The 23,651-nt window shown below is 39.4% G+C and overlaps 1 protein-coding gene across 1 annotated transcript in view; it reads right to left on the reverse strand.

Moving 5' to 3' along the window:
• FNDC3B (fibronectin type III domain containing 3B) overlaps positions 1-23,651 on the reverse strand; it is a 281,784-nt gene that overhangs the window by 175,924 nt on the left and 82,209 nt on the right. The window contains exon 3 of the mRNA XM_007424299.4: positions 23,382-23,457. Coding sequence (XP_007424361.2) covers positions 23,382-23,457 — 76 coding nt within the window. The remainder of the gene's footprint in view (positions 1-23,381; positions 23,458-23,651) is intronic.

Raw genomic sequence — 23,651 nt, forward strand, 5'->3', positions numbered from 1 at the left:
AAACTAACTTGGAATTTCTACAGTTTATTATCCACCAAGTAAAATTTGCATAAAAGAATCTCATCATTTTTAATAATGGAGAAATATCTCACAGACTTCAATGTTATGCTTAACCATGTCGTCTCTGGCTTACTATTATTTTTTATTTCTATATGTTTTATAGAATATATAGAATATATACTATTTAGCATTTATGTTCATATTATTCTGATGCCCTATTTTGACAGTATTGTATGTCACTTTTTGTACTATGGTAAGCTACCACCAGGAAGAATAAACAACACTCCTCATTTTAACAGCCATTTCAGAAATATGTCCCTAAGTGAGTGTCTAGTTATCTATGCAGGATCTCTTATGCTTTCTTTATTTTATGTATTATTTATATGTATTTATATTTTAAATGTATAAGGCTGGCCAACTCAAAGCAGCTCCAGACAGGGAACAGGTTAAAAACAAACTCAATACATTAAACCTATAGAAAAACAAAAGTTGTCCTTAGCTGGGGGAACAGTCATATCACAAACATACTAAACATAATCCAGTTCAGGTGGACACATACACAGACCTGACCCAGAGCCTGGGGAACAAGCCAGGTCTTCAAGATTCATTAAAAATAGTGGGGTTGGAGCTGTTTGAAATTCTGGGGTTACTCTTCCAGAAGCAGGCATTGTGACAGAGAAGACACATTTCCTAGACTCCATCAGATGGCATTGCTTAACAGATGGGACCCGCGATATGTTGTCTGTCAGATATTACAAGACAAGCAGAAGAAATTGGAGAAAGGTGGCTCTTCAGCCAGGCCCTGTGCTATGAAGAGCTTTGTGATAATTTTACCTGTAAGCTTACTGGTAACTATTGCAGCTGGCATAGCAGGGGTATTACATGGGCATACTAAGGCATGCTCATAACTGCTCATGGTGCTGCATTCTGGACAAACCATAGTTTCAAAGTAGCCTTCAAGGGCAGACCCACGCAGACCACATTGTAATAGTACATATGCAAGGCAACTAAGGTAGGAGCAACTGTGAGAATGAACTCCTAGTCCAAGAAAGGATACAACTGGTGCACCAGACAGATCTGAGCAAAGACTCTTCTGGCCACAGTTACCATCTGAACTTTGAGGAGGAGCTGTGAATCCAGGAGAACCCCCAAATTGTGTACCAGTTCTGTCTGGGGAAGTGCAACTCCATCCAGAACTGCAGATGTAAAACCCATGGCAGCAGAAGAATCATGAACTCACAACCACTCTGTCTTGTCAAGGTTGAACTTAAGCCTGTTCCTCCCCATCCAGATCCCAACAGACTCTGGGCACTGGAACTAGACCTTGACAGCATCACTTGGTTGCCCAAGGATCAAGATGTACATTTGGGTATCATTAACATATATCTGTGGATGACTTCACTCAGCAGCTTCAGAGAGACATTAAATAGGAGGGCATCAACCACTCTGGCAGCCCATAAACCTGGGGCTTCAGGATTGACCACTCCCCCAATCAAAAGTAACTGGAACCAGGCCACAAAAAGGAGAACTATCATTACACTGTCCCTCCCACTCACACTTCCTGCAGATGGCCCAGAAGAATATTATGATTATTGGAGTCAAAAACCACTGAGTGACAAGGAGAGCCAGGGTAGTCAGCTTACCCCCATCCCAACTCTGCCAAAAATCATCAATAAGTGTGATCAATACTGCCACAATACTATGTCCTGGCCTGAAATCTGACCGGACACTGCCCAAATAATCCTCTTCCTACAGGGCCCTCTGAAGCTGCAACCCTACCACCTTTTCCCCAATTTTATTTCAAAAGGGAAAGTTGGAGACTGGACAAAAGTTATCCAGGATTTTTGAGACCAGTAATGGCTTCTTGAGGAGGGGACATACCACTGCCTCCTTCAAGGCAGGTGGAACCACTTCCTCACACAAAGATGGATTCACCACTGCATGGACCCAACCACATCTTGTCACCCAGAAGGCCTTAAGCAGCCATGAGGGACGTGGATCTAAAAGACAGGCAACCAGGTTAACAGTCCCAAGGACCCTGTCCACTTCCTTCCTTCCCTGTGTCTCTGTCAGCTAAACTAAATCTGCCCATTTGGAGTTGACATTATTAAGCTCTCTTGAATTGTTAATAGGACATGTGGCCAGAGGATCTTAAAGCCCATCATTTTGAAAAAAGGGTTATGAACCTCCTTTTCTCTAGCAATAACAAAATATTGGGCAGTTAAGTATGGCTGGGTTCCTACCTTGTACTAACTAAGATTTAGTCATAATCTGCAAATGACTGGATAAACCAAAACTGAGGCAGAAGCAGATAGCCAACCTCCAATTGTTTAGACTGTGCAGCAATTCTGACTTGTGTGGTGCAATATATTTTGGCATTCTGACTATCTTAGAAAAGGCTCCACGTTAAAAAGTCACCTGCCCTGGTGCCCTGCTCTTTAAAGAGGCACTGGTGCATCCCCTCCTCAAAAAACCATCACTGGATCCCACCATATTGGACAATTTTCACCCAGTCTCCCCCCTCCCCTTTTTAGAGAAGGTGGTGGTGTTGCAGCTCCAGAGGATCCTGGAGGAAACAATTATCTTGACCCTTTTCAGTCAGGTTTCAGGCCCAGATACAGGATGGAAATGGCATTGGTCGCACTCATGGATGATCTCTGGCGGGAGTGGGATGGGGGTAGTGCATCCATCCTTGCTCTTCTTGAAGTTTCAGTGCCTTTCAATACCATCAGCCATGGTATCCTTTTGGGTCAACTTAGGGAGTTGGGAGTGGGCAGCAGAGTTTTGCGCTGGTTCTCTTCCTTCCTCCAAGGTCGATCCCAATCAATGTTGATTGGGAGCGAGAGGTCCAGCCCATGGCTTCTCCATTGTGGGGTGCTACAGGGTTTGGTACTCTCTCCGCTCCCTTTTAACATCTACATGAAACCACTGGGTTAGATCAGACACCACCATGGGATGAGGTATCATTAATATGCAGATGATACCCAGTTACACATCTCCATCCCAGGTGACTTGAGTGATGCCGTGACCACCCTTTGGTAGTGCCTGGAGGCTGTGGGGGTCTGGATGGGGAACAACAGGTTTCAGGTAAACCCTGGTAAGACAGAGTGGCTGTAGATTGGAGGCCCCTCTGTATCTGAGGATTTACCATCTTTGGTTTTGGACAGGGTTGCACTGCCCCAGACAGACCCAGTGCATAATCTGGGGGCTTGAGAAAGTGGCCAGGAGGACCTTTGCCCAACTTCGTGTGGTGCACCAGTTATACCCTTTCTGGATCAAGAGGCCCTCTGCGTGGTCACTCATGCCCTGGTCATCTCTCAGTTAGACTATTGCAATGTGCTCTACATGGGGCTACCCTTGAAGAGTATTCGGAAGCTACAGCTGGTTCAAAATGCAGCCGTGTGGACAATCTTGGGCGCCCCAAGAATGGCATATACAACACCTTTACCGCAGGAGCTGCATTGGGTCCCAGTCTGCTTCCGGGTCCAATTCAAGTTGTTGGTTACTACCTTTAAAGGCCTACTTGGCATGGCTCCAGATTGCCTGAGGAACCATCTCGCCCCCATCACATCAACCCATCCCACCCAGTCAAGCAGAGAGGGCATGTTATGGGCCCCGTCAGGGAGAGAATGTTGGCTGGCAGGGCCCAGGAGGAGAGCCTTCTGTGCTGTTGTACCCGCCTTTGGAATATTCTCTCCCCAGAGGTGCAGCAGGCCCCTACCCTCCCAGCTTTCCAGAAAGGATTAAGGACATGGATCTGCCAGCTTACATGGGGGCAATTTAATCAATCCTGGGGTGGCTGGCACCCTGACAACGCTCCCCAAGCTACTTGCCAATTAACATCAATTCTTGGAATATATTTATTTATTATGTATTCAGACTGTTTTTATATTGTATTTTTAATTGATTTTATCTTCTCTGTAAACTGCCCAGAGTTGTTTTTTTAACAAGATGGGCAGTGACAAATTTTTATTTACACACACACACACAACTACATTTGCTGTAATGTAGAAGGACTCTGATCAAGACATAAAGGCACAACCACTCTCTCAGCCCAACCTATCTCACAGGGTGGTTGTTGTAGAAAAAATAGGAGAGAGCATAATGTATGATGCCTTGCACCATACAAATAAAGGTATGGTATAAGTCTAGTAAGTAAATAAATAATAAAGGGATGTCAAAAGAAAGGTTCAACTTGAGTAGGCCTCTTAAGACTGGGACCTGCCATGTCAACTGTAATGTACCCAGCATGTGTTTTACCTATGAAGGATTGTTTAACAGAGCTTTTTTTCCCTGTGTATGGATCTGGGGGAAAAAAGTGGGTAGGGTTTTAAGGAGCTGGCAAGCTAGAATGCGTGGCTGATCATAACTTGGCAGGGCTTAATTAGACCACATTCTACATCTCACGCCAACATTCAGGGGTAAGCTTTCCTTTCTGGCATTTTACATATCTAATAAAATGTTTATTAATTTGAAGGATCTTTTATTCATGGATCATTATCTAACCAATTTACAGCCCAAAAGAAAATAATCTGCAACTATGAAATGTGTCAATTTCTTTTCCTTTTCTATTCCTTTTCATCTGTTGGCAGAGATGGGACCAGAAAACATTGATCGCCAAGGTAGTGATCCAAAAATCTCTCCTTTACTGGAATTAACAGCCTGCTAAACTGGGAGGAAACAGCTGCCTGGATTGTTTTATGCAAAAGCAAAAGCAGGTCAAATAATTGTTTCACATCAGATAAGAGGCAAAATGGAAAACAGATGAAGTTAATAAGCATCTTGGAGCTATCCAGTAGAAGTTATTCCTTAAAAAGAAAGTATATGAGTTTGTTTTAATAAGACAGCTGTCTTTAACCTTTGATAACTAATGCAGCATAAGCCTGACATTTTGGGATGATAATTCATCATCACTCCAGTGGTTTGGTGTGTTGTGAGATGCAGATGACTACATCTCCATAAAGTCTTTGTCCAAAACAGCTGATCTGCAAGACAGGAGGATCCAGGACACAACACAAGATTCCCCATGATACTAATGTTCTCTGCTGGAATGTCTAAAGTAAAGACTAATCTATAACATAAACACACTACTGTCTCAAGCTATTTATTCCATCTTAATTGACTATAATTGGATGGTTTTAGCTAAATCCTAAGAGGCTACCGCACCGACTTAGCTGCCCTCCTGTCTGAATAAGAATATTCTCTTTAGTAAAAAGTTGATATCAGCTCACTCAATATTTGAAAGCAGGCTGAGATCAACTTTAATCTAAAGAACTGAAGATGAAGGACTGCAGGGCTAATCAATTGCCAGTCTTAATTTACTTTTCCAAGGGTTCCATCCTGTAAGGTTCTGGGCCTCTTTGGGCACTTAGCCAGCAAAGCACTTAAGCAAGAGTTTCATTATAATCCCGTGGATCAAATCCATTTGGACTGTGCTTTTGCCTTAAGTACAATACAAACTAAAATTCTGTTGCTTTATTCAGAAGAGAATGCTGAATGTTCTACAACATGGCCCACTAGCTGAGTCATTCAACTCACTTTTTGTCTGCATTTGCGTCATGATGTTGGGTGACACCATAATGCAGAAAAGACATTTATACAAAGTAACTGCATTTTTTTCTTTCTTTCATTACTTTACCTGTGTGAACATCATATGAAGTGTAGGAAAATAGAAGGAGCAGGAAACTTGACAACATTGTAAGTCTACTACACAACTGAAGCTGGAAAGCAGAGCAAACTGTTGTTCCAGAGTATAGTAAGAATGCACATTTGGGAAATATCTTTAATTCTCAGTTTCAACCTCTGCCATTTCCAGGTAAGCCTGCAAAGCTGCTACCATAGATGAGATGGACCAATTGGCAGCTTCTGGATTCTATGTTCCTACATGTCCCAAATGACATATATGACTCTTTACAACACACTGCTATCTTGAAGATTGCCCAGAAAGCTGGTCCAAAAGATATGGCTGGAGAAGACATGAGTGCTAGGACCATTCCAGCTGGGAAACAGTACAAAGTTATATGAGAACACAACCTGTTAGTTCAGACAGAGTATGTGCTTCTCTTTAAAACAGGTGATAATATGATGTATCACTCAAGTGAATGCCTCTTAATCTTCTCTTATGTACAACCAAATAGGTCTGAGGGCACATACCCTGGACATATTTCATAAAACTTGTAGCAAGCATACACACAAGACTGGTAGCCTGAAAGTAAGAAATGACCAAGTAGTTCATACCAGCCCAACCAGCAAGAGTTAATATATTTCTCAGAATGAGGTATGTAATTTAAAATTTATACTGTATTGTTTTGTTTTGGGTGTGTTACCTGCCAAGAGTCTGTTGCTAATGGCAGATAAAAATCTAAATCATAATAATAATGATGGTGATAATTATGATGATAACTTGATTATCATGATACATGCCTACATGACGCAGGACTAGTTAATGAGGTGCTATAGTGCCAGCAGCTCCATCTGACAGAAAGCTTATTCTGTTAGGTAGAAAATCAGATACTTGAAAACTGCTGCTGAATCCTAGGATCAAGATCAGAACAGCCAGTTTCAGCACCTTCTATTGGAACTATCTATGGCAGTGTTTCTCAACCTTGGCAGCTTTCAGATGTGTGGACTTTAATTCCCAGAATGCCCCAACATGGCTGGCTGGGAAATTCTAGGAGTTGAAGTCCTCACATCTGAAAGCTGCCAAGGTTGAGAAACACTGATCTATGGGAATCTGGGCATTATCTTCAGTTTTGGCCAGAAGGGGAAAATCCATTTCAAAGTATTCTTCTAAAATAACTCAATATTCTCTCAAAAGTCACCATGGAGGAGCTCTATTGCAAATAAAGTCCTCATTTTCTGTATGATCATATTGGTCCCTCCTTCTCTAAACAAAAGGAAGATGCTTTCTGTTATTACTAGTCTGTTAATTCCCTAGAATCTGAAAGTTCCAAGTCTTCATTTACTTCTCATCCTGTCTGTGATTCATCTTTTTGCCTCTTCAGCACTGCAGCAAACTATAGCCACTCTGTCCTGCTCCGGTTGCAAGAAGCCACGTCATCAGGAAATCATGCTGGCTGCCAGGTCACACACACAACTGTCTAAAGCAGGCAGAATACAGCACATACAGTATACAGCCCTGCTCCCTCCCTCCCTCTTCCTGAAAAAAAAAATCCTTAATGCTATCAGTATACCAGTCACTACTGTGTGCTTATAGAAGATATATGATTTCACATTGACTTTAGGACTGAAGTTTCCATATTCCTACATTCCAAAAATATTTCCATTCACACAGAGAATCTCCCCTGTCCTCCAATATGTACAGTACAGCAGCCAAAGTGAGATATTTGGAAAGGATTAATCAATGCCAAATCAAATTCACATTGTCTCCCACCCCTCTTTTTTTAAAAGCTAAATAGCTCTGGACAATTCCATCTGTGATGAATGTGACTCATTTGCCAGCATTAACTAGAGGGGAGATGGAGGGAGAAGAAAAAGATATTGAAAGCATTCCTCTAAGCAGAATTAGATTCAACCCCCCTTCCCTCAAATTCAAAACAATTTATCAGTACTTCTTTGTCTCCTTACCAAACAGCCTACTTTTAGGTGCCATTTTCTCACACGCTGACAACAGCTCAGACCCTGCTAACAACAAACTGGCAACCAATAATTGTATTTTGTTTTTCTCATGAGGTAGTATCTGCTGCTAGGCTCAGACAAACCAAAATAACAGCTAGAGTTGGGATGCCCATATTCTCTTTGACTTCATTTCCTCTCAGTTCCATCCTTCTTGTTGCACATCATCCTTCGGGGGCTTTCATCTGTGGTCTGGGCCAGAGAATCATTTGGGGTGTTCACATCTCAAATAACAGACTGAAGGGACAAAAACAAGGCATTTTCTTATCAGCCCCACTTTCCTGTCTCCATCAAGATATTATAAGTTACTGACTGATAGTGTAGGAGGAGAACCACTTTAAATAAAAGGCATTGCATCTAATGAAAGGGACACCCAATGAAGTGAGCTTCAGCACACAAAAGCTTGTGCCTTTTAATAAAACGTGTTAATCAGAAAAGGTGCTACCAGAGTCTTTCTAATTTTGGGACTTTGATAGCTGCAGCATCCTTCCCATGACTGCTTAAGAATCATGCTGCAGAAAGTACCATAAAGGTCCATCTCCAGATGGAGATCTAACATCTGAGACTGAAATGTGATCTTTTACCTGAGAAGGTGGTTGTAAGGAGTACTTCCCTCTATGATTCAGAAAATCAAAATGTTAATTAATAAAATCTACTTTTGTTTGAATCCTGTGACTTCAAGGACTTCATATTATTTATCTGGCAATGGTACAGAAGTGATGTATTATTGCCTTCTTCTGCAATATTTTTTTTCAACTTCCCAGTTAGCCTACAGCACTATTGGCCTCCCATCCAAGAACTAAACAGGCCCAAGGGTACTTAGCTTCAGAGCCCAGATAAATTTGGCCAGGGACTGTGACCAATCATTGCATGTGTTCAGATCTCCATAGTTACACAGTAAACTACTTCACATTAAAATACATCTTACTTCAAAGAGCAATCCCACAATGCAGTTTTGTTCCTGCTGTAAAGTAATGCATCCAAAATGTGTCTAAGTACACTAATCTTGATGGTATTTAGAGGACTTTATTTTAAAATTAACCTGTAGATGCATATAAGTGACACTATTTCAGAGTAGAAACAGCAACAGTTTCAGGAAAGTTTCACAGTTAAATCTACAGGCTATGCTTATCAGTGGAGAAGGCGGCATCTTCTTTTCTTCCATTACTGTTAAGTTTTCTCACAAACTTTAAGAAACTTTATCAAAAGCCTCTTGAAAATCCAAGTAAAGAATGTCTGCTAGATTACTCCAACAGGCTTGTTGGATTCTCAAAGAACTCCAAAAAATTATCCCATCTCACTCACATTTAATAAGTTAGTGACTTTCCTTTGCAGAAGCCATATTGATTCTTGTTTAGAAATGCTTCCCTGTTTATATGCTATTTTATCTCTCATTCAATTATTTTATCTTTAGTAACACTTTCCACCAATTTCTTCAGAACAGATGTTAAGCTAACTGACCTGTAATTTTCTGGTTCCTACTCCCCTCCTAATCTTATTTTTAAAATTGGCCTTACAATCACCTCAGCCATGTATTTTATTTATTCAGTTTGTACCCCACCTTTCTATTCTGTCTGAGTAGTTGACAAAATTTCAGTTCCAATCTTAAGGTATACTGCATGCATTTGTGAAAAGAGCAGAAATTTTGCATAAGAATTCTTCAAGGTCTGAGTTCACTTTTAAAATGAAAACCAGCACCCTGAAGTGATTCCAGGAGAAAAAAAGGATTAGGGACATAGAACATTTCATATTTGTAGGCAAAAAGGTGCTCCTTGTGGGGATCTTCATGTATCAGTTTTCTCTAACTCCTTAAGGAGACATTTGGCTTAAGGAGTTGCGGGTGGGTGTTATATGAGCGTCCCTGCCTGCTCTGAAACACCATTTTGACTGCAAATCCAAAACTCTGCACACATACTTCTGAGGAATATTTATAAACCAGTGTTTCTCAAACTGGGTGCTTCCAAGTGTCTTGAATTTCATCTCTCATGATTGCCTTGCAGCCAACACAGTTCAATGTTAAAAGAAAAACACCATAAGGAATCCCCCAAATGTAAAACCAGTATATGGCAAAACTATTGGCTTTATCAATAAATCAACAATCAAACCAAAGTCTATACATGAACAAACAAGTGACAAATTGTTGGGCACAGTCTAAACATTCGTGTTCTCATGCAAGAGAAAACTGTTCATTGCTATCAATTATTATTATTATTATTATTATTATTATTATTATTATTATTATTATTATTTAAATGCTTAGGCCGCCCAACTCCCAGCAACTCTGGATGGTGTGTGTGTGTGTGTGTGTGTGTACATACACACACACACATATATGGAGTCTAGAATTATTTTATAATTTAATCTCATCAAGGTAAAGACCTACAGATCACTGTGTTCAATCACCAGCTGAGTTATCTGTTCACAAAGAAGCCGCTCCCTTCAGTTTTGACTAACTTGCTTTCTCATACTTAAAAATATTAAAGAGAAAGGAAGAGAGAAATTCATGATAGTGGAACTGCAATTCAAAATTTAATTGGCGTGGAAATGTTGGAAGGGAAGAGGAAGGTGGTAGATTGAATTTTGGCAAAAAGCAGACAAGTGCTATTGGAAAAACTAATCATTCTGAAAGGAAACCTTACAACAAAATGCAATCTCTGTGTAATGCCACACTACACAAACCCTCTTAGGTTGATGCAATGGTTGGCCCATTCCAAGCTAAGCTGTAATCTGTTTACAACGTGAGTCTCACAATTGGATTTTTAGATGATTTTTTTTTAATAGAAATAATTAAACATGGGCTATTTGCTAACACTGAGTTAGAATTGTTTCTAAGCAAAGCAGTACCCTGGTGTGATAACTCTAATAAAGCCAGGCCATATGAATGAAATATAAACATTTTAAAACATGCAAAAACATAATTTCTTAAAAAGAAACACACACACACACCCTAAAGTAATTTAAAAATTTCACAAAGAATCACAAGTAGTCTGCAAGAGGAACAGACATAAACAGTTTAGATAATATAGTGAAGGTTACTTGGATGGGAACACAGGACAAATATAATCACATGCTTTTTTGATAGGGAAACAAAATTCTGATAGTCTGTAAAGTTTGAGTCAGATAAGAAATTCAGATTTAATTACACTAACAAATAAGGTAATCAGAATGATAAATCAGATGTTTGCATATCCTAGGTTAAATTACAATGCAAAAGATAAAAAAGAGCCTTGTTTGTGGTTCATTCAAATTCTCTGCATGCTCTCAAGTCTATTTTGATAAGTGAGATTCATTTTATTTAGACTACTAGTCTCTTGCCTGTCCTCTCCAATGCTTCTGACTCAGAGTGAAACTCGGTAATAAAAGTTTACTGAAAAATCTTGTCAAAGTTTATTTTCATTTTAATATACCTGATGAATAACTAAAAATGGGATTTTTAAAAAAATGTGTAAGAGAACAACAAGAAGTAATTGTTAGAAATCATTAGGTCTAATTATTCAGCCTAAAGAAATAACAGAATCGGTGCAAGAGAGTAAACAGTTGACACTACATGGAAACTGATTCTATGAAGAAGGGGTATATTCTTCATTCTCAGGCCATTTTTACTGCAAACTACCTTCTCTGAAATTGCATTTCTGACCTCAAGTCCTTGCCCACAGCAACTTATTTCAACTAAACACCCTTCAAATCTCTTGGGTTTAGGAATTCTGGGTCAGAGTATCTAACAGAATTTTCAAAACACACGATAGCTAAAGCTGGAGAGGGGACATGTCAAGTGGCTGAAGAGATTTTTACACTTTTAGGATGAATATCTGGAAAAGGCTTCAGCTGATTCTCTTTACAAAGAAGGAAAAAATGGACTGGGTGTAAACCTGTTCAAATGAATGCGCTTATCTAGGGTTGCCACACATAGGGTGCAAAAATACAAATGAGAGTTTGACAGCAGCAAAAAGATAGAGATGCACCACATCACTGCATTCAACTTGTGGTCATCCAGATTTTCACAGCCAAGACCTGTTAGTCCTAGCTTAGGGCTATGATTCCTATTTAGTCCCTTCTGAATCCAGTTCAAATTTATCCACCTCTTCTGCCTTTTTATCCTGTTGTCACATCTGTTCATAATATCAGCTGTCCTAAAACTTCCAACTCTAAATCTCCAATGTTAGCTTTTCCTTGATCATCCAAATTCCTGAAATTTCACCCTATACACACTCTATAGCAGGGTTTCTCAACCTTGGCAACTTTCAGATGGGCAGACTTCAACTCCCAGAATTCCTCAGCCAGCAGCACTTCTGTAACTGCTCCAACTCCATGGCTGAGGCCCATCGTCCATCGTATCCCAGGGATGAGTTACTGCAGTGAAGACACTTGCTCCATGAATAAGCTTTCTCCATAATTTAGAAGCTTGAGAACTTGAGCTCTTCCATTGAAACAAAACGTGGGAAGATGGGGGACCAATAAAACAAAGCATTCCTTTATACTATGCAAAGACAAACAATTAAGTTTGTTGCCATCAGATGTGGTGGTAGCCATCAGTTTAGACAAGTGCTGCCTGGAGAATTCTGGGAGCTGGAGTCCATACATCTTAAAGTTGTGAAGGTTGAGAAACAGTGGTTTAGAAGGTTTTAAAAGGGAACTAACAAATGCTTAGAGTACAGAGCAATGACAAATTATGCTCATGTCCATCCCTAAGAAGTCTAATCACTGTACAATGCAGTTTTAACAACCCTGTTTTCCTTCCTCATTCACACCTACACTGGAGAACAAAAGGAGGAAACAAATGGGCTAAAACTGACATTGAACTAAAGAGTAAGCATTTGTAATTATCTATTTTTTTTACTTCTCATTCCTTTCCTTTCTTTAGATATCTCTCTCACTAAATCAGAACTCAGATTGAAAGCACCCGAAGAAAACAACTTGGTCTTTATGCTCAAGGTACTTGTCAATTCAACAGGTACACAGAATATAAAACACTAATATTTCATGAAAAAGGTGCTATCCCCCAATGGTGCCTGCTTCTCTCTTTTCTTCTTGTAGTCTCCGAAACTTAAAATTCTGGCAGATTTCCCATCATGACTAAATTTTCTAAAAGAAAATATAGCAAGTTACTATTGCACAACTTGTTTTCAGAGTATTGCCAGTATCTCTAAGGAAAATTGGACATTTTATTGGCGGGTAATAGGTTGAAAACATTTCCCTGACTTTCCAGGTGGCATAATTAGCTTCTAGTATACTTATATATACCTACACGGCCTGTTCTGAGACTGAAATAAACTATCAGTTCTGAAAGCATTTGGCAATGATTTTGAACAGCATCCCTTTTCATACATGTTACCCCAAAGGCATTTTAATCAAAACACTGTCCATCAAATTTATGAATGTATTAATCAATGAACCTCATACACTGCAGCTGCTGCCCTCTTGCCAGCCAGTTAACTTTGTCCTGGGACCAGCTGGCTATCAGAACAAACCTTCAAAAAAAATTAAAGAGAATAGCTTACATTCCAGACCCTATAAAGTCTGACAGAATCTGGTGCAGGTTTGTTACTTAAAATTCATCATTCTCTCAGATTTCTGAGAATGACTTGTTTTTCAAAAGAATGTATTTTGGCCATAACCCACTTTTCTACAAAGAACACAAAGTTCCAGTGGTCAGGGGACTTGTGCCATCATCTTTTCAATTATAGGATATTTGTATGATATATTTTTATAGAGGACAATTCGTTGTTTGAAGGCATCCTATTTTTGCGGGGCAGTTCATTTTAATGATTCTAGGAAAATAGAGCAGAGGTTGATCTACGGTCAAACCTTAGCAAAATCAGCAAGCATTCTGTACAGATTCTTATTGCTGTTTAATTCTCATAAGTAATTATCCCTATAAACTCTTCAGATGTAAACAACACTTAATGAAGGGCTCTCATTAAATTTCACTACATTTCAACTTTGAAATCTTAATCACTAGACTTCTTAATGCACTCCTAAACCTTGAGTTGTAGGCCCTAGGTAAAAACAGAGTTTACCTTCCGTCTTCTGCAACTGGGAGTTTGCTTAATTTTAATTCTAGATTATCACAATGCTCTGGGGTGTGTGCTGGAGCAATGTGGGCTGCTGCAACTCAAGTATGTGGGAATTAAGAAATAATAGGTAGCACAGAATAGCATGAGATTGCTTGGGGTAAAACGGGCTTTTGGTTGTGTTTGTGGCATAATGGCCAAAAAGTGCCAAAGCTGACGAGTATTGTCTTTACAGTTATCAGGGAATGCTGCATGTGGCACAGGTACAACTAAGGGTGGTAACATAGTCTTTATCTTCTCTACCATAGAAAACAGCTGCTTGTGAAAATCTCAATTGACCAAAGCCATGAGGGATGGTGAGGGCAGTGGACATTGGTCCATAAGGTGAGGAATATTACAATTTGGAATGCAAGAGGAATACATGATAAAGAGCAAGAATTAATATATTAGAATAAATATATTGCATATTTGTGAGAAAGGAGAATGATGTAACATCTGAATTAAGATGTTCTGATCTCAGGGAGTAGAACAGATGAATATATGAAGACTAGTGGGAGTAAGGGTGTAGGTTTACTTACAAATGAAAAAGGCCAAAATGTATTATCAGAAAGTATGAAGCGGTATCATCTACAGTAGGTTGTTGTGGGTGTATATAAAAATAGGGCTCCAAAAGTTAACATTTGCATGTTATACTCCAGTGAGTAATGATAATATGATCATATTATCAATTTTTTCCCAAGGATATAGGCTTTGGGGAAAAATTGTGTAACTTTCTGAATGAATGCAATCTAGGAGGAAAAGTTATTTTGTTAGGTGACATGAATAGAAGTAGGAACAGAGTTCACTCAGTGAGTCAAGAATGAATCAGATTGGTGAGTGGTGAATATTTGCTAAGAAAAAGGTCTGTTTCGAATACATGGTTTAAGCATGACAATTTATATCTACACATGTCAAAGGAATGAATATAAATCTAAATGCATGATTGATACTTTATTGTGAAAGATTGAGATATGCATGAAGGATACAAGGATGATGTATTGAAGAGCAGGTGGCAGTTGTAGCTAGGAGGGCCTTTGCACAGCTTTGTGATATGCACCAGTTGCACCCATTCCTAGATCAGAAGGACCTATTCACTGCCACTCATGCCCTAGTTACCTCCCATTTCAATTTCTGTAATGCACTCTACATGGGGCTGCCCTTGAAGAGTATCCGGAAGCTTCAGCTGGTGCAAAATGCAGTGGCATGGGCAGTTATGTGTACCCCTAGGGCAGTACATGTTACTCCTCTGCTCTGTGAGCTGCACTGATTGCCAGTTTGCTTCCAGGTCCAATTCAAGGTGCTGGTTTTGATCTTTAAAGGCCTTCATGGCATGGAGCCAGGTTACCTGAGGGACCACCTCTCCCCGATTACATCTGCCTGTCCCATCAGGTCTGGCAGAGAAGGCATGCTGCAGGTCCTGCCTGCCAGGGAATTACATTTGACGGGCCCCAGGAAGTGAGCCTTCTCTGTGTGGTGCCCGCCTTGTGGAATCTCCTCCCTCTGGAAGTGAGATTAGCTCCAACCCTCTTAACATTCCACAAGTCCCTCAAGACCTGGCTATATAATCAGGCCTGGGGGTCCCAGGGGACTGGGGAGATTTTGCGATGACTCCCTTATTAATATTATCCCATCCTGTTTGGTGTGCTTTTATAGTTTTTTACTTGTAATTGTTTTTATGTATTTATTTAATGTACGCTGCCCAGAGTCACTTTATGTGAGATGGGCGGCTATATAAATACAATAAATGATTAGAGGTCCTGGATGTGGTACAGACCATTATTTGGTAAGAGTGGATCTTAGGAAAAAATAGGCATGGAAAAAAGGGATAAAAATGAAAGAAATGAGAGTGAAAGTCAAAGAAGACTGAAAGAATTATGGCAGGGAGAGAAAGAATGAAAAATGGATGTAAGAAAAAGGCATATGGAAACTACTTGGAACACATTGGAGAGAATTGCTTTATAATATACCACAAAAGTGCGAGGAGCAGCACTAATGTGAAGAATTAGTGAAGAATTAATTCTCCCAAACATTTCTCTTGGGATGTTAGCATGGGAGCTCTGCTATGGATGTATGATTCTAGTGGTTTTTATTGAGCCTCGATGCAGTTTAGTGATTTTTGGTTTTAATGAAATTCTCGGTTTTTATTTTGTTCACCACCCAGAGTTTCTTGGATAGATGGGTGGCCATCTAAATTAGATTAATATATACATAAATCAGAATGAAATTGATGGAATTATGAATTTAAACAGGGAATAGCTGAGAAAGCATGCATATATTACTATAAAAAATAAAGATGAGAGATATAATGTGTAGAGGGATAAAAAGAATGTTGCAAAGACTGTAGTCAAAGACAGCAAGGAATGGTTAAGTTAGAAAGGGCAGAGAATACACAGTGTGAGTTTGATTGGAATAAAGAAAATTGTTTTGGAAGTGGATTAAGAGAATTATGCAAAGAGATTCCAGCAGAACAAATGGTATTAAAAATAAAAATGATGAAATGATTAGGGATGAAACTGAAGTGAAAAAACACTGGAGTTTTAGATATTATATAAGAGTGGTCATGATATGCTAAAGAATGGAACTGAAACAAATGTTATAAATATTAGTTTTGAAGAAAAATGATGAAAAGGAGGCCATAATTGCTGAGAAAATGTTGGAAAATGGTAAGACTAAGTGTAAATGGCTTAACTGGAGAAATGTTAAAATATGGGTGTGGTTTGCTTATGGAGTGGCTGCGCAGCTTGTTTAACATCTGCATGTGAAGTCTCTGTCTGCGCCTAACAACTGAAAGAATGCTGTGATCTTCCCTTGATAGCAAGGGATGACAGCAAGAATGAATGCAAAATCTATAGGATGACTCAATTGTAATGTGTACCTTTGCCAATTTCTAACTGAAAGAGTATGAGAGGTGATAGTGAGCAATATTTGGAAAATGCCGTATGGTTTTATGCTGTGTAGCGGTCTGCAGACAGATTTTTTTTATTTTCAATTGGTCACTTAGAAATGTATGAATGTGAAAAAAAATTATTGCATACTTGTTCATTTAGAGAAAGTATATCATCAAATGAACAGGCTGAATTATGGAATGTTTTGCCTGAATATGGACCCAGGCATTCATGGGGGGCAAGGAAGAATGACAAATGTAGCCTCACAGTGTCTTGATGCAAGCCCTGTTCCTTTTTCAAGTACAATGTGACATCACATGCATGTAGGAAAGGTCCTGTAGATGCCAATCAATATGGAGTTTATGCTGAGTATGTTCTGCTATGAAAACAAGTTTTCAGTTCAAGCAAATTTAAAATTCTCATGCCAATTTTTTTTTAAATAGAATACAAATGTAAAAATAAATCGACTGGAAAGGATAAAACAAATCTATCTATCTATCTATCTATCTATCTATCTATCTATCTATCTATCTATCTATCTATCTCCCTCCCTCCCTCCCTCCCTCCCTCCCTCCATCCTGCCCCCCTCCCTAAAGCCCAAACGTGTAAGGTATAATGGAGTCTTACTAGTTCGAGGACAATTTGGTTCAAGCCCTGATTCAACTATGGGCCAGTTGAAGGTATCTCTCTACATACCTTATATCACAAGGCTATTGTGAAATAAAACAGGATGGGCTGGTGGAAAACCTGTGTACCAAATTGATCTTGAAAGGAAGGATGAACTACACTTTGCATGTGTGTGTGTGTATTGTATGATACATTCAGCATTTTACTAGACCATGTGCATCAGTAAAAATATAGATGCCCCAAACATAAGTTCTGTTGAAACCAAAACAAAGTGATCAGGACCATCACTGTATGAAGTCCCGCTTGCCAGTTCTCTCTCCAATTCCTGTTCGTGGATTCTTTTACATTTTAAATTATCCATTGGCTAAGAAGCTGAACCAAAACCCACCACAAAAAACAGAAACTCAGACAGACAGGCGGACGGCAGCAGACACACACACACAGCTGAGTTTTTTAAAGGGGTAAGTTGTGAAAACGTACTGGGCTTTAGAACTCAAGCAAAAGATGGTTCCTTTCCTCCTAGAAAGGAAGTCAATACGGCAAGAACATTGTAACATGAAGCTGAAGTACACTCAGAAACAGAACCCACAAGATTTGAGAGGCTGATCTGCTAGAACCTCTTTGCACAATCACTGCACTATTAAGACCAGAGACCAATTGGAAATTGGAAAGCACTTCATGTTGTCTCCAATCCTACCAATCTATGGTCTACCTAGCTAACCAGAATCCAAAAAGTATAATTAAAAGTGAGGCATACTTTTAGAAAACAACAGCTTGATTTGGTTGCATTTTACTTAATGCAGATTTCTGATTCAGATATACAGTACCTCTGCAGTATAGTAGATTTTCTCAAACTGTTGTCAACCATACTGGCTGACCATTCTGGGAGTTCTAATTCACTACATGTGGAGGACATCCACTTCAGATTCCTTTGGATTTTGGATTTACAAAACTTAAATTGCCTAAAGTGCATGACTGAACAGAAAGCAGGTATTTATCAAACACATACATACATACATACATACATACATACATACATACATACATACTATACTCTTTCTAAAGAAAAATGCAGTTTCTCATTTGGGGTGGGAAATTAGAATCTTATATTTACTGTCTTGATTTTACTGGAAAAATAATAATTTTTTAATTACTGGAAAAATGATATATAATTTATAGTATTTGCATCAGCCGGCCACTGACTGGTTCGAGCGCCAGGTTTAAAAGAAAGATTTGCTCTATGACAGCCAGAAAGACTGGAGGGTAACAAGCCGAAAGGCAACCCATTGTGCCCATATTTCAACACACTCTTTCCTTTCTTCATCAAGGGACTGAGTGTTATAGCAGAGTCCAGTGCATAAATTCAGAGCATTAACACAAATGCTTTTCATTAAAACTCAATCAACACTACAGCAAGGCTACCAACTGAGATTAGGATTTGACTGATTGGAGAATGTCACCAGCTTTCAAGACTGAGAACTGAAAACAAGTACAGAGAAAGACTCAATAAAAACAGTCTATACAGAACTCTCATAATCTTAAACACATGTTCATGAGTAGAAGTTACATGCACACGATTGTTTTTTAAAAGAAAAATTACTGATACCAATAGAGACAGAACTTGGAATGAAAGGCACATATTTGTATAGAACAGGAATAGTCAACATGGTGCCAATGTACCTACAGGCTTCTTTAAAGCTCCCTGGCTCACCTGATTGCAGCCTTTAAAAAAGTACAGGTAGTCCTCGCTTAACGACCATTCATTCAGTGATCGTTCAAAGTTATGATGACACTGAAAAAAGTAACCTATGACCTGTCCTCACACTTACGACCATCACAGCACCCCAGCAGTCATGTGATTGTAATCCGGGCGCTTGGCAACCAGCTTGCACTTATCTGGGGTCACATGATCACCATCTGCGACCCTTTAGCTGGCTTCCAGCAAGCAAAATCAATGGGGAACCATGTGATTCACTTAATGACTGTGTGATTCGCTTAATGACCACGTGATTCACTTAACAATCACGATTCGCTTAACAACTGCCAAAAAAATGTAAAATAATGACCAACCCGCTTAACAAAAAAAAATTTCCAGTTCCTATTGTGGCTGTTAAGCGAGGACTACCTATATATATTTTTAATTAAACAATAATTATATGGGAAAGAACATGCTGCAAATCATCACCTTTACTTTCCATAATGACGTGTGGGCTTCACAAAGGCAGCACAAACCATCTTAGCAAATAAAATTAAAATATGGGTAGCTCTGCCTAGAGCTTTGGGGGGAAGGGTGTCCACCTGCTCTTAAAAAGACAAAAGGGAAGGGGAGAGGGAATGAGAGGGAATAGCAGGAACCAACCTCACCTATTTGCCTATTAAATAAGTATTTGGGGACTGTAAAAGGGCTGTTGTGATGGATGTGGCCAAACAGGCAAGTGTAGTAATCCAACAGAAGAGAACATATGTAGCTCAGGGTTAGTTCTTAGTGTTCTCTGGTTATTTTGGGGTTGTTTCGGGGAACACATCCCCTCCAGCAGCCAACACTCAGAAAAGCAGGGATCAACACCAAACAAACCATCAAGCAGAGGACAATACTCTAATCAAGGAACGACCAAGGAGGAAACCACACCCCCACCCAAACTGGCAGGGGAAGCTACTATACTTAAGCAGGCAGCAAACCCCATATTCACTCGCAGTAATGATGTTACCTAGCTGGGTAATGAAACGTCCGTAAGCAAACATCCAAACTCAGAGAGCACCAAGAACTCCATAGTGTATTAATCCCCTGGTGAGGGTGACTGGCCTAAAAAGTTCACATAGCTCTGGGGCAGAAGTTGTAATGCCACACCTAGGTTGTCCACCCTCATTGTTCTGTTGTTATGTACATTTCCAGATGGCCGCTACACAGTTGGACATTAAAGATGGTATAATAATTGCTTAGGAAAAGGTTTGGGAAGATTAGGTCTTGGCACGAAACACCCAGCAGCATCTAAACAAAACTCTGATAGAATCAGAGGTAACAGAGTCAAATGACAGGAGAGGCAATTTCAGTGGAAGTTTACGAAGAACTGATGAAACCAACTGCTCATAATCGGAAAAATCAGCCTTGGAATTTGGACTGTCTTTCAATGTACGGTTTTTAAGAAGAGGTTCAACAGACATCTAGCACAACCGACGCAACCAATGGCAATCATCTTCTGAATCTACATACAAAGCCTTAATCCTAAAGCCCCTTGGAAAAACTCAGCGTGAGAAACCACAAATAATTTCTAGGACTGTTGCTTCTTCTGAACAAGTCAGGTATGAATAGGTTAGTCATAACCACTTGTCATCTTCATTAGCTCCCTTTTCATTTCTCCTATAAATAAATGAAAAAAAGGCAAAGCAAAACACATAAATCATCTGATGAGGTTATTCTATTGGGGGTCACGAGTGAATTGCTCCTTTTATAATACCGAGCTCCAATGATTACTTTTCTTGCTTTCATGATCGCCGGCTTCAAGCAGAAAAAAAAAAAATAATAATGTGAAAAAAACATAGCCGTTGGGCAGATTTATTTACCATGAATGATTCACACATAGTATGCATGACTGCTGGCATCACCTCTCCCAGAAACTGGCAACGTTACAGGGAGCAATTTCTCCGCCCACCCCCAAGCATGAACTTAACTTGAAGAGTTTCTGCATTATAGTAAGCAGTACAAATGTGCTTTTCTTTTAACATTAAGCATGAATTATATATTGACCAAACACCTTTCATGTGGCCAAAGCAAGGAAAGTCCAACTTCACATTTATTTTCTGACTTTCCATGTCTCTTTCAGGGACAAAACCCAAGTTGTACTAGAAGCAAAGGTTTGCTGAGCCTATACTGTCACTAAAAGTGTGAATCTGAAGTTGTATTTTAAACTTTGCCTAAACTATAAGCTCCCTAGGTGGTCTAAGATAAGGTCTCCTCTTTTAGTTTCAGCCATTCAGCCATTACTTACCCTATAGAAAATAGAGTAAGCAGCGTCTACATATTTTATCCTACGTTTCACCTAAGGAATTTAGGGCTGTATATATAATTTCAACTTCCCTATCCCTTTTATCCCCACAACAATTTTGTGAGATAAGTTAGGGTTGACAGCAATTAATCCCAAGTTATAAATTGCATGGATGACTGGAGATTTGAAATGTGAACTCTATGTCCAATCTTTTATCCATATAGAATTCACTGGGTGAGCTCACACATTGCTTCAAACCATAGCTTGTTAAATTAAGTCAATTTGGCTGGGTTCATGTATCTTGCTACATCACAAACCAGAGGTAAACAACTTCTGTTGAGCAAAGGGCTGTCTTGCTTCCAAATGTGAGTAGGACCACTTTAAATTCCCCTCCCTTATTTTATTCTATATTAATTTGTGGGCTTTTTGTTAATCATAGATTCTCTCACACACACACAGACACACACACACGAAGAGAGAGCAATAAATTTCAACCTTTTTCTTCATCGGTAGAGGGTACATTTTCAGACAGAGGCTGGATAGTCATCTATCAGGGATGGTGTAGTGAATCCTACAATGTGCAGGGAGTTGAACTTGATGGCCTCTTATGTCCCTTCCCACCACTATGATTCTATGATTCAACAACAATGGTACCAGGACTCTTTTTCAGTATGATAGCTCTTTCAACTGAAGAAGAAAAAACATGTTGCAGTCTTTCCCTTTTTTAAATAGATGGAACAGCAAGTGGAAGAGGGAAATCACTAGACTAGGGGACTAGTGGTCCTACCCACATTGCAGGCCCTTTTATGTATTTTTTTTGGGGGGGGGGCTTTAGGCGGGTTTGAAGGAGTGAAATGAGAATCAAGTATCAATATCAATTTGATACCAAATACCTAATTCTGATAAGAGGAAGGAAGGAAGGAAGGAAGGAAGGAAGGAAGGAAGGAAGGAAGGAAGGAAGGAAGGAAGGAAGGAAGGAAGGAAGGAAGGAGGGAGGGAGGGAGGGAGGGAAGAGGGAAGGAAGGAAGGAAGGAAGGAAGGAAGGAAGGAAGGAAGGAAGGAAGGAAGGAAGGAAGGAAGGAAGGAAGGAAGGAAGGAAGGAAGGAAGGAAGGAAGGAAATCAGCCTAATGTTTTAAAGGATGGAGGGATTCATGACTTCATTGGCTACTTAAAGTCTCTGCAAAGTTTAAGCAGAAGTTGTTACCCTTTAAATCCTCCAAACCCCCCAAATGGAAATAGCCTGGAAATTTTGTCCTATCCTGACTGGGGACCTCTGAGGGCCACACTTTTTGTACCCTGGCTGTAAACCATGGATTGCAAACTGCAATGAGTGGGCTTACAGACTACACTAAACCTAAACCAAAATGCCTCATTATAGGGTGCTATGCTTGAATGGAGGCACAGGGTTACTCTTCCAAACTTTCTTGATGTGTGCGAAGCATAGCACTTACTTTAACTCTCCTGAGTCAAAATAACCCACAGCTCCATTCAGACTGTTATTTCTTGAAAAATAATGATCCACCCTCTACCCCTTGACATGATCTCAATCCCCTGTATCAGTATCACAACCTGAAAGAGAATCAAGGAGTTCAAAGGGTTTCTGAAATAACATGTAGTATATCCACAGTCAGGCCCATCCATGAGATACCTGTTCTGTTTAAGCAAAGGCACTATGCAAAACAGAAAGTCAAGATGATAGGAGCAAATAAAGCCAGGAGAAAGTAAAAATGCTTCCAAAGTCAAAAGTTAACCACCTACTTGATGTTTGAAAATCAGAATTACACTATCCCAACAGATTTCTTTCTAGCCTCTGCCTGTAAAAATCCAATTTCTATAAAAATAAATTCCTATTATAGCACAAATCTGTATCCTCAAAGATCCCCTGTCTGGATATCTTACAGGGCCACAGATATAGTAATTTGTTGAATGGGTGACAGAAAATGATTTAAACTATTGGGTTCCAAAAGGAAATGGTATGGCTCAAAAGATCTGTACTTTTATGAGCTGCAAATTATCCAGATGATTTTTCAGCACTTTGCAAAGTGAAAACCGTTAACATTTTGTATATTTAAGCTTTATGAACCTTCTTTAATTAAGGAAATAAGAAGTCAATGTCAACAGGAATCATTATCAATATCACATAGATGATCAAGAAAATAAAGCATAAAACAAAAAGTTTGTCCTACAAAATCTTCCTTACCTTGAATGCACTGAAGAGTTCCATCTTCACCCCTTATAGTAAAAGTTTCACCTGGATTAACTTGAACAAAAATGACCTGCCGAGAAACAAAAAAGAGAGTTTAACATGAAAATCTTTTTTCGAAATGTATCTTTTGTTCAGTTTAGCTGCACATTTCAGAGTACAGTGCAGCATAGGGTGTTTCAGAAAAAGAAACTGGATAAATTGAATCCTGAAATGTTATTACACAGGTCATAATTCTTAAAACTAAGCCCTATTTAAACCTACAAT

This window comes from Python bivittatus, unplaced genomic scaffold (genome assembly GCF_059951505.1).
Source record: "Python bivittatus isolate LINGU-HERP-01145 unplaced genomic scaffold, Pbiv_v1 ctg000980_np1212, whole genome shotgun sequence".
NCBI lineage: Eukaryota > Metazoa > Chordata > Lepidosauria > Squamata > Pythonidae > Python > Python bivittatus.